Here is a 12,245-nt window from a genome sequence, read left to right on the forward strand (position 1 = left end):
CCCCCTCCCTCCCCTCCCCTTCCCTTCCTCCCCCACAATGTAATAGAAAAGGCATATTTCTGTAATACTTTTAGTTTAATATAATTTTATAAATTTCCTAAATGCTGTTTCTTTCTTTCTTGGGTAGTGAGGTGTGGAAGACTAGAAATCGGTCCTGACACCCTGAGCGGTAGGCCATGAGTGGTTCTTGATGAGACTCATTTTGAGCAGAGGTGTATGTGATTCTTTACCCAAGGACAGGAACCCAGAGTCCGAGCCGTGAAGTCAGCTAGGAGTGCCTGTTCCTGCCTGTGCTTGAGAAGGAGGCTCAGTGACACCCTCTGAGCATTGCTTAGGCAGGTTCTGACTATGTTAGATGGCTAATGGCCTGTCCATAGGGAGAGATTTGTCTGGGACAGAGTGTAGGAAGATGAATTTCAGTTTCTTTTTTTTTTTCTTTTTCTTTTTTTGAATTTCAGTTTCTAAAAGAACTTTGTTTTGTGTGTTTTTTTGTTTGTTTTCAAAAATTATTTTTTTAGCCCTGGCTGTCCTGGAACTCATTTTGTAGATCAGGTTGGCCTTGAACAGAGAGATCTGCCCGACTGTGCCTCGGAGTGCTGGGAATAAAGGTATGTACCACCACTGCCCAGCTCTTAAAAGAACTTTAAAAATTATTTACTTTTTTTTTTTTTTAAGATTTATTTATTTTGCCGGCCAGTGGTGGCACACGCCTTTAATCCCAGCACTTGGGAGGCAGAGGCAGGCGGATTTCTGAGTTCGAGACCAGCCTGGTCTACAGAGTGAGTTCCAGGACAGCCAGGGCTACACAGAGAAACCATGTCTCGAAAAACTAAAAAAAAAAACAAAACAAAAACCAAACAAACAAAAAAATATTTATTTATCTTATGTATATGAGTGTACCGTCGCTCTCTTAGACATGCCAGAAGAGGGTATTGGATCTCATTACAGATGGTTGTGAGCCACCATGTGGTTGCTGGAAATTGAACTCAGGACCTCTGGAAAAGTAGTCAGTGCTCTTAACTGCTGAGCCATCTCTCCAGCCTCCTATTTACTTATTTTTTAAATTGAAATGGTTTTTGGATTATTTTAATTTCATATATGGATGTGAGTATGGATATGAGTTTGTACTTGTGAGTGTGTCAGATCCCCCTAGAGCTGGAGTTAATCACCGAGCCAACTTTCCAGCCCTATGTATTTTTGAAAAGGTCAGTCTGGCTTTGAATTCAAAGAGATCTACCTCCTGAGTACTGACTGGGATTTGTGGCAGGATACAGTGTGGTGTAAGAATAAGTGCAGAGTTGCTTTTCTTGTTAGTGACTGACTTGGGATTCCAGTGGTATCTCAGCTTCTGGAGTCCTGACATAGTGTTTTTTGTTTTTTTATTTTGTTTTGTTTTTTTGTTTGTTTGGTTTTTTGTTCATTTTTTTTTTTCTGACATAGTGTTTTATTGGCCACAGTCAGCCTTTTGTGGTACGTAAGGACCTTCTGGATATGTACACACGGTACAGGTTGGCTAGCAGCTGTTGAGGGTGCTAAAGCCACCTGTTAGCCAGCTGTCAGATGGTGGTTAAGGTCCTCTCTAGTTATGTTCTCATCAATCTTTTGTTTAAATCCAAAAGACAGCTGTTCGCTTGTAATTGTATAAACGATTGTTTTATTTCAGTGAGGAAAACATTTGGAAGCTCTGTGAATACATCAAAACACACAACCAGTATCCGCTGGAGGAATGCTATGCTGTCTTCATATCAAATGAGAAGAAGATGGTAAGTTGGTAAGTGATTACAGAATGAGATGAGGTTGGGAGGACCTCAGAAGCCAAGTGCAGTACAGACACTGTGCTGTTCTAACATGTGCTTTGGAACTGCAACCTTTTAAACATTTATTTTCATTTAGATTTCAATTTAGAAGTATTTATTCCCTTAGGCAAAGAACCTTGTGATGATGTATTTATGCAGATTGTGTTCTCTTCCTTTCTTTTTGAGACAGTGTATCATAGTGTAGACTTGGCTGATCTGAAACGCACTGTGTAGACTGGACTGGCCACAAACCGTAGTACCCTTCTGAGGACTGGGATTATAGGCAAGCTCCTTGTATGGCTTAGAGCTTTTTAAAAATTGTATTATTAGAGCCATGTAACTCAGATTTGAAGTAAAGGTGTGTAGTTTAAATAGAGCTGTAGTGAACTTTTATGAATCATTAGAAGCAGCCCTTTGTGTCGTCTGGGTTAACAGAGAAATTCTATGAAATAGGCAAGGTTTATTTTATTGACTTCACTTCTGTTTTTAGAGACAGGGCTCATGTGACCTAAGGCACTGTCGCCTCATACTCTTATGTAGCCAAGGCTGGGATTACAGGCATGTACTGCCATGACTTACTAACTTTCTCCACTGAAAAAATGGCAAAGAAGGAAGTCAGGCAGTGGTAACGGATGCATTTGGGAGGCAGAGGCAGGCAGATCTCTGAGTTTGAGACTAGCCTGGTCTACAGAGTGAGTTCTAAGACAGCCTGGACTATACAGAAAAAATGTCTCGAAAAACAAACAACAACAACAACAAACATGAAGAAGGAAAGATGCAAAGGGGTCTCATGAATAACTGAATAGGAAGGTAGAACTTGCCCCTGCCTGGCCTTCTGACTCCTAATCCAGGCCTTTCTGCTCCCTAGAGGATGCTGCGATATTCTCACCATGAAGGATACCTTATACTGAGGATTTGGGCTTCATCCCTTCACGTTGCTCAGAAACATAAACATTTAATTTTTTTTTAAAAAAAGTTTTATTTATTTTTATTTCATGTGCATTGGTGTTTTGACTGCATGTATGTATGTCTGTGTGAAGGTGTCAGATCCTCTGGAACTGGAGTTATAGACAGGTGTGTGCTGCCCCATGTGTCTTGGGAATTGAACCTGGGTCCACTGGAAGAGCAACTTAACCACTGAGCCATCTCTCCAGCCCCAACATTTTTGATTTTTAAATTTAATTTTTTTTTTTTTTCTGAGATAGGGTCTCACTATGTAGTCTTGACTGGCCTGAACCTCACTGTGTAGACTAGGCTGGCTTCAAATTCACTGAGAACCACCTGCCTCTGCTTTTGAGTGTTGGGATTAAAGGTGTGTGCAAGCATGCTTGACTGGTTTTTTTTGGGGGGAAAGGATGTGGAGGGGACTAATATGTTGGATGTTTACCTACATATATGTCTATGTACCTTGTGTGCACTGTGTCTATAGAAGCCAGAAGGGGTTGGGTTCCTTGGAACTGGAGTTACAGACGTTTGTTAAGCTGCCATGTGGATGCTGGGAACAAATCCTGGGTCCTCTGCAAGAGCAGCAAGTAGTCTACATTTCTCAGCCCACTTATTGCTCCTCAGTGTACTGCTTTAGAGGATCTACAAGGATTCGAGTGAAACTCACGGATATCCTATATTTTATAGGTACCTATTTGGAAACAGCAGGCAAGATCTGAGAACGGACCAGTGATCTGGGTAAGATGGCCACTCGAGCGTCTCTGGTGCATTGTTCTGTGTGGCCTCTGAGTGACCAGTATGCTGTAGTAAAGCAGAATCGAAGGGACTCTAGAGCAGGTCTATGACAATTGTTAATAAAGGATCTTCGGAGAAGGGATGCTATTCTGTCTGTGGTAGAGGCACTATGGATATATGTTCTTCTAAATTTTTCTTTTGAGATCTATAATGGTTTGTGTATGAAATGACTCCTACAGGCTGCAGTGTTTAAATTCCTGTGCCTTAGCTGGGAATACTGTTCTGTGAGGTTGTAGAACCCTTGAGACCTGAAGCCCAGCTTGTAGAAGTGAGTTACTGGGACTGGGCCCTGAAGGTTCTACCTACTCCTGGTTATGTTCTCTTTCTCTCTTCCTCCCAGTTGTCATGTGAGGAACAGTTACCTCCTAGTCCTGTTGCCATGGACAACCACTCCCATCATGCCCCTCCCATAGGGTTGGTTGACTGTAGTCTCTGAAACCATGAGCCAAAATAAACATTTCCTTACTTAGGTTGTTTGTGTCAGGTATGTGGTTCTGGAGCTGAGAGATGTTGGTGAGTACAGAATTACACAGGGAATCTGAGGCAGGATCTTTCTGTGTGATTTTAATTGGCCTGAACCTTCCACTTGTCCTGTCCTACCTCCCAAGTGCTAGATTTAGAGATGTGTTTCGGCCACCATGTCTTGCTTTTAGTCATTTTTATAAATGTCCAATGTAAGAGAAAAATTTGTGATTTCCCAGTCTTGTACCCAGGCTGCATTAGGAGCTTTTTACATATAGAATGGCTGCATGTTTGACTTATCTGGAGACTGATTAAAAGTATAAGTTGCTGTTTTAGTTTATCTAGAGAAGGTGTCAAGATTTAGTGTGCTCACCCGCTCTTGTTCTCTTTCTCCCCCCCTTCCTACCCTCCCCCATACTCGGCTTAGTATTTTTCTGAATGTTGAATTTATTATTTGTTTATTGCATGTGTGCATGCATGTGTAGCAGGTGCACACAGAAGTGAGAACACAACCCTGTAGTGTTGTTTCTCACTTGCTTTGTGGGAGCAGAGTTTCTTTTGTTTCTGTTTCTGTGAACTCTAGGCTCACTAGCCTGTGAGCTTACAGGTTCGACTGCACCTTGCATCTCCCTGCAGGAGTTGCTGGGATTGCAGATGTTCAACACCACATCCGTAGGGTTTTTACGTGGGTTCCAGGAGTTGAGGTTGAATTGTCAGGCTTCTGTGGCTGTTGGTTCCTTTTTCTGCTGAGTCATCCTTGGCTCAAGATTTCCTATTCTTCACTAAGTCCTAGGTAAAGATGACTGGCACTTGAGAAGCAGGGTTGCTGTGGTGGAGGAGAGTGCAAAGGTCATCAGGCCAGGAGGAAGTGGGGCTCTTAGCGGGCAGCAGCTCTTAAGTCATCTGGAGGGTGGGAGTGCACTGGATAGATCCGTGTCTAATTCCTCTATTGGAGTTGGAGCTGCAGGGAGCCTTGGGCACACAGTGTTTCCTGTGTTGATTATCCTTCCATCTCATTAGCATGCTGAGGAAACTGAGGTGCTGTAAGAATGACATGTGCTGTTAGCACGCTTTTAAACTCAACAGGTATTCTGGTGCGTTTTCTCCTGGGTTTGAAGCACTAGCCTGCGTACATGTCCCTTGAGAATCCCATGTCCTCCTAGACATCAGCTGGTGCTGGCAGTGCCTTGTATCTGGGAGTGAGAGTAAGAGGTAGGTAGCGTCCATTCTGTCACCAGGTAGGGCCATGACAGCTGTCTTGGTCCTTGGGATGAGTTCTTTCCACGCAGATGAGAGCGTGTCTGCTTTGTTTTGTTTCCTTTTTTCTTCTTCTTCTTCTTCTTCTTTTTTTTTTTGATTTACTTTTTTTTTTAATTAGAAGAGTAATAAAAATTGGGAAGTCACATCCTTCTTGGCCCTAACCTCAGGAAGCCCCTATGGTTAGCAGCTTGGAGGGCCACTCACTTCCTGTCACTGTAAGTGGTACAGGAGATGAATCACCGTAGAGGAAAGGTTTATTTTGTGCTCATTTCTGGTTTCAGTCCATGACTGCTTGGCTCTGCATTTGCACCTGGAGAGAGGCAGGAACACGTGGTAGGGCAGAGCTGTTTGTCTTATGGCCAAGGAGAGAAAGAAGAGGAAAGGGCTGGGCTCCCAATATCTCCTTCAAGGATACGACCCCAGTGACCAGGAGACTTCTCACTAGGCTTCACTGTGGTTTTGTTTTTAAGGTCTCAATATGTAGTTCTGGCTGGCCTGGAACTCTGATGTGCATCAGACTGGCCTTGAACTCACAGGGACCCACTTGCCTCTCCCTCTTGAGTGTTGGGATTAAAGTGTGTGTCACCACATCCTTCCTGGCTTCCCCACTTGAAGCCACCACTGCCTGCCTAATGCCACCCTAATAAGTAAATCTTCTGGGGGGGGGGTGGGTGGAGGTATCGAAGATCCAAAGAACAGAAGATATCTCTGTAGCCTCCTTTTGCATTCATATGTGTGAATAAGTAAGTGTATGCTTCTGAATGCACATGACTGTCTTTATATGATCAAACTTTAAAATAGAATACAAAATGCATCTATATCCTACAATCAGTTTTTCTGTTCAACTATAGAACATGGGATATCATGGAACAGTGTCACACACTGTGATTGTTTAGGCATTTCCCAGTCACTGGCCATTTTTCAGTATTGCGGCTTTGTGTTTTATTAGCATTTAGCTTTGGTATTCCAGGGAGGGTGATGTTACCTTGACAGCTGATTTCCTGCTAATGCTTGTGTGCCGACCCTGTAATGTTGGAATCGACTGTCCTCCACTAACTGGGTTAACCTCAGCGATTATTGTTCCTAGGATTATCATGTCGTTCTGCTTCATGTGTCAAGGGAAGGACAGAGCTTCATTTATGATCTTGATACTATTTTGCCATTTCCCTGCCCTTTCAACATTTACATAGAAGATGCCCTTAAGTCTGACGATGACATTCATCCACAGTTTAGGAGGTGAGGAAATTCAGTACTAAGTTACTGATTTTCTGAAGTAAGATTTGGTGGTTACACAGAAGTCCTTTCTGCCTCCCTCCTTCTCTCCCTCCTTCTCCTTTTCTCAGTCTTTTCCTTTCTTCTCCCCACCCCCTCTCTTCGCTTCCCCTCCCTTCTCCCCTCTGTCTCCATCCTCCTTTTTCTGCATTATGGGTGTGCCTGTTCTATAAGAGCTTAAGAGCATCTTAAAGCTTTAAAGGCTCCTCATTGTACAAAGGGTTGGTGGCATTATAAATATTAGTGTGGCGAGGACCAGCCAAGCTTGAAAACCCAAATTCCATCCCTGGGATCCATGGTGGAGAGAGAGAATTGACACTTACAGATTAGCTTTGACCCCGCCCCCCCATGCATGTGTTAAGAAAAAAGCATGATAAGCTTTTCAACATTTTCTTTCAGATGTGTTGAGGATTTTTCTCTTGTTTGCTGAAGTGTGAGCATGGCCAATGTCAAAATCAAGAAAGTTGCAAGGCAACAACAAAAATCCTATCCTTTGCCCCTTACGGGCTGTCTTATCAGTATTATGTGCCCCTTATGTGTAAATAAAAACAACTGGGTTGATTTACTCTCTGTACTTTCATAGCTTGGGGTTTCAATCATTTCCTTCAGCTTGTTCAGCAGGTGATAGCCATGTATTAATTAATATTGGTGCAAACCCTCACAAGTAGCCTTGTGTGTATCGTAAACAGAGTCCACTATCGCAGTGAGTTGGGTTGCCAGCCGTGATACCTCCCTGATATAAGCCTGTGTTGATTTACCTGCAGGAAATTTAGAGTGGTTCGTGCCGACTCCTACTTGAAGAACTTTGCTTCTGACCGGTCTCACATGAAAGACTCCAGTGGGAACTGGAGAGAGCCTCCTCCAGAGTACCCCTGCATTGAAACTGGAGGTGAGCCAGGGCTTTTGCCTGGTCACTGCTCAGATCCATGTCTCCCTTAGTCAGGTTTGAGTTTTTGTTTTTTGTTTTTTGTTTTTTTTTCTTTTGAGACAGGTTTCTCTGTGTAGCCTTGGCTGTCTTAGCGCTTGCTCTGTAGACCAGACTGCCCTCTGACTTACAGAAATCTGTTTGCCTCTGCCTCCCAGCTCTGGGACTAAAGCTATGAGCCACTACCCTGTCTCTACACTTAGTCATCTTTGGAGAAGCTCCCTGAGTGGTGAGGATCAATGAGGGCTCCGGTCCTCTGTGCTTCCCGGATTCAGCAATTGAGGCACAGAGAACAGGACTGGAAGGCAAAAGCCCTCTTGGGGAGAGTAAGCATTGAGGAACAGAAGCCATGACAGTAGCCAACTGCTTGATTATTGTAAGCATCTGCTAGGATTCTGGCATCACACTGGTGTGTCCTACCAGAATCAGTAGCACATCGCCATGGTGGGGTTTTATTCACTGGTAGAAGAAGTCTCCAGTGTATCCCGATGTGTGAGATGTCATTTTAGTAACCCTGTAATAAACCTGTGTTCAGAGATTTTTATCACCATTCATTTCTGGGCTTCTAGGCAGCAGTGCAGTTGAGGACGCCTTGAGAGTTAAGAGACTAGCAGGCTGTACGGTTGCTCGGCACTCATATGCTTTTGAGACTATCTATGATTGTGGATCGTTCACACCATTCCAGTTATGGGTGAGCTCATCCCATCATGTGACTAATGCAGTCTACAGGAAAGTGGCCTGCGGGCCAGGCAGGATCCAGCAGAAACAGGGCTAGCATCAGTAGCTCTTTGGGGAAGAAAGCATAAAATAACTAGCATATTTGAAGGGGGTGAACTCTTTTTTTTTTTGGTTTTTCGAGGCAGGGTTTCTCTGTACAGCCCTGGCTATCCTGGAACTCACTCTGTAGACCAGGCCAGCCTCGAACTCAGAAATCCGTCTGTCTCTGCTTCCCAAGTGCTGGGATTAAAGGCATGTGCCACCACTGCCCGGTGGGGGGTAAACTCTTAACGAGGGTTCTGACTAAGTCTCAGCGAGAGGCTTCATATTGAAAGAAACAACAGCAAGAACTGTGATTGCTTCCTCATGTGCCATCCTTACTTTCATGTGACAACTATGAAAGCTGTGTTAGGAGAAGGTGTCTGGCTACCCAGGGGCTAGCCTGGGCACATAGTGCCTTCATCAGGGACCCATTTCTCCTGTAGTTGTGGATTCTTGAAGTCCAGTACACAGAGGTCATTAGCATACATGATGTTATCAGACATGGTCCATTTCTTTGTAGCCCCAGGACACAGTAGGTCATTAGCACACATGATCTTATCAGACCTGGTTCTTTTCTTTGTAGCCCAGTACACATAGGTCATTAGCACACATGGCCTTATCAGTCCTTTGGCTTTGATGGTAGCCCATTAGGTGCCATTACTCACTTTCTGCTAGCTTTTTCACTTTAGTTAGCTTCTGCACATATGAATGTATTCTGTAATGTGAACTGGGAAGATGGCTAGCTTGGTCAATGCCTGCCAGACAAGCATGGGGACCTGATTTGGATCCGCACACCTCCTACACCCCTGTCTCCCGGAGGCAGAGTTTTTCTCTGTAGCCCTGGCTGTTCTTAGAACTCACTCTGTAGATCAGACTCACCTTGAACTCACAGGTCTACCCGTCTCTGCCTCCCGAGTGCTGGGATTAAAGGCGTGTGCCACACTGCCCAGCTGAGTTTGGTGCCCACACAGAAGCCAGGTGTGGTGTGCATCTTTAGTCCTAGCACAGGAGGGGTGAGTCCCTCAGGCTCGCTGCATTAGTTGGACCAGTGAAGTCAGGTTCCATGAGAAACCTTCTCTTAATACATGAGGTGGAGAGCTACCGAGGAAGACACTGGATGTTGACCTGTTTTACACACGTGTGAAGTACAGCCCTCCAAACACACACACACACACACACACACACACACACATACACACACACACACACACAAGAATTCTGCACTATCTTAAGAATATTGTTGGGGAGGGAGATTTTGGAGGAGTTTTAGGAACAGAAAGAATATAGCCAAAATACATCATATGAAACAATAAATAAAAACATTTAAAAAGTAGTTTTTTATTTTATTTAAAATATTCTTTGTTAGCTAGGCTGTGGTGGCTCATACCCTTAATCTCAGCACTTGGGAGGCAGAGGCAAGAAGATCTTTGTGAGTTCAAGGCCAGCCTGGTCTACAAATCAAGTTCCAGGACAGCCAGGGCTACACTCAAAGAACCCTGTCTTGGAAGACAAAAACAAACAAACCAAAAATTTTTTGTTGTTTATTTTAAAATTTTAGGTATTTTTATTTTTTTGAAATTAAAATATAATTATACTGTTTTCCTCTTTCCCTTTTATTTTTTAAATTTATTTTTAGAATATTATTGTATACATATGAATGTTTTGCTTGCATATGTGTCTGTGTACCACGTGGTGCTGAGGAGGTCAAATGAGGGCATTGCCTCTCTTGAAACTGGAGTGGTGAGCCACTGTCTAGGTGCTGGGACTCAAACCTGGGTCCTCTGCAAGGACCCTTAACCGCTGAAGGTGCCCTTAACTGCTGAGCCATCTCCCCAGCTCCAAGTATTTTTTTTAATGTGCATATGCTCTTTCCTTACCATTTATATTGAAAACACTGGGAATAGGAGTGGCAACTTGCTGTTTGTGACTGTGCCCTTGCTGTTCCTTTGAATTTCCTGTAACTTGTCCATTAAGCTTGGAAACTGACAGTTTGATTATGTGTGCACCCTTTCTACAATCTTTTATTATTGTTATTATTATTATTTTTTTAAATTTATGAGCACACTGTAGCTGTCTTCAGACACACCAGAAGAGGGCATCAAATCTCATTACGGATGGTTGTGAGCCACTAGGTGGTTGCTGGGATTTGAACTCAGGACCTCTGGAAGAGCAGTCAGTGCTCTTAACCGCTGAGCCATCTTTCCAGCCCCTACAATCTTTTATTTTTAAATAATTTCAGGCTTCTAGAAAATTCGCTAAGTAGGACAGAGTTCTTACATAACCCTCCCTCAGGTTCCCTTAGTCTTAAGTCTTCTTTTTTTAAAGATATATTTATTTTCAATTTTTTGATGCATACGGGGGTTTCATCTGCATATATGCCAGTATACCTTATGTGTCCAGTGCCCAGTCAGAAGGCATCAGATCTTGATCTGAAGTTACAGATGGTTGTGAGCCACCTTGTATGTGGCTGTTGGGCATCAAACCCAGGACCCCTGGAAGAGCAGCCAGTGTGCTCTTAATTGCGGAGCCACCTCTCCACATCTTTGGTGTTAACAGTAGCATATAACCATAGAAGCATTAAGGATAATACTGTTCAGTTTTTCAGGGCTTCTCCCTTATTTCTTATTCCTGGTGCAGAATCTAACTCAGACGTTTTGTTGTCATATCTTTTTATATTTCCACCAGTCGGTCACAGTTCTCTTTCTTCCTCTCTTGTACAACCTTGATGTTTGTAAAGTCTACGTGACATTGCACGCCGGAGCATCCTTCCATAGGCTGGTGTGATGCTGTGTCTAGAAGAGATTGCAGTGTGTTTGAGGCAAGAGCGTTGCAAGAGTGATCTTGAACTCCCATTTATTTGATTGACTCCTCACCCCTTAGGTTTCTGGGTTCTTCTGTTGATGCTAACCTTTCATGTTCTTTTCTAGACTCCAAAATGAACCTGAATGACTTCATCAGCATGGACCCTGCAGTAGGATGGGGAGCTGTCTACACTCTGCCTGAATTTGTGCATCAGTTCAGCAGCAAAACCTACTGAGCCTGATGCTAGGTGTGTAACTAGAGAAACTCTGGGGTATAAATAGCCATCCTTCCATTTAAGAGAGCAGCGTGGTACAGGTGTCCTAGAGGTGTATATTTCTCATTAAATTTGAGTGGGGACATTAGTGAACACAAATAAAGATGAATGAATAAGCCCTCCGCCCTCTTTTTTTTACCCTGGGGATCTACCCTAGAGTTCTGTCTCCAACCCTAATCAGAAGGTTCCCAGCCTCAGACATCGATACGCCACATTCGGTATATGGTTGCTGAAATGTTTCCATGGCTTACTTGTTTCAATGTGTGATGACGTAGGCCAGCAGTTGCTTTTGTAAAAGTAGAAGTGTGGACTTGGATTCTGCTCCTTTTGTCTGCTCTCTCTGCTTCCTGTCTGGCTAGACTCTAAACTCCTTGAGCGCAGGGTTGTGGCCTGTGGCTCTAAGACTCTGTTGCCCATTTGAGGTACTGGTAAAATGTTTCTAGAGACAGCTCTGCTGCTTGGAAAGGGACAGTATTGTGAGCTGAATCAGCTGTAAGTATTAGTCTTTTTGGACTACGATGTTTAAAAAAGTTGCAGATATCTTGTCTGAGTGTTTTTTGTCCCATTTATATATGTAGTTATAAATAAAATTGACTTAAAATTAATTTTGCTTTTGAAGAATCTGTGCCTTTTTTTTTTCTGAGGTGGAATCGGGCAGTGTTGATGATTGAATCCATGATCATGTTGAATATGTGGCATGTACCAAACTACTGAGATAAACTCATGTCAGTCTTTCTGTGTATATGTGTGTGTGTGTATGTGTGTCTGTGCCCGTGTATGGTGTTGCATGTGTTTGTGTGTAGGCCAGAAGTTGATGTCAAGTATCTTTCTTAATGACTGTCCCTTATTTTTGGGGGCAGGGTATCTCACTGAACCTAAAGCTCACTTATTGCACCACCCTGGCTGTCCAGTGAGCCCAGGAGTTCTCTCGTCTCTGTCTCCTCAGCATGGGGGT

The 12,245-nt window shown here is 43.5% G+C and overlaps 1 protein-coding gene across 7 annotated transcripts in view; it reads left to right on the top strand.

Annotated features, from left to right (window-relative positions):
* The window catches only part of Wdyhv1 (WDYHV motif containing 1), a 16,995-nt gene extending 5,100 nt beyond the window's left edge, over positions 1–11,895 (top strand). For 2 of the 7 annotated variants that reach the window (XM_028753854.1, XM_028753853.1), the window contains exons 2-7: positions 519–608; positions 1,664–1,763; positions 3,429–3,479; positions 6,346–6,494; positions 7,295–7,419; positions 11,142–11,895. In XM_028753854.1, coding sequence (XP_028609687.1) covers positions 1,761–1,763; positions 3,429–3,479; positions 6,346–6,494; positions 7,295–7,419; positions 11,142–11,251 — 438 coding nt within the window. In that variant the 5' untranslated portion in view covers positions 519–608; positions 1,664–1,760 and the 3' untranslated portion in view covers positions 11,252–11,895. Of the gene's footprint in view, positions 1–518; positions 609–1,663; positions 1,772–3,428; positions 3,480–6,345; positions 7,259–7,294; positions 7,474–11,141 lie in introns of those variants that run through there. The other 5 variants (XM_028753851.1, XM_028753855.1, XM_028753852.1 and 2 more) reach the window with 4 other exon arrangements.
* Positions 11,896–12,245: the final 350 nt, after the last annotated feature.

This window comes from Grammomys surdaster, unplaced genomic scaffold (assembly GCF_004785775.1).
Source record: "Grammomys surdaster isolate TR1022 unplaced genomic scaffold, NIH_TR_1.0 125974, whole genome shotgun sequence".
NCBI classification, from domain to species: domain Eukaryota; kingdom Metazoa; phylum Chordata; class Mammalia; order Rodentia; family Muridae; genus Grammomys; species Grammomys surdaster.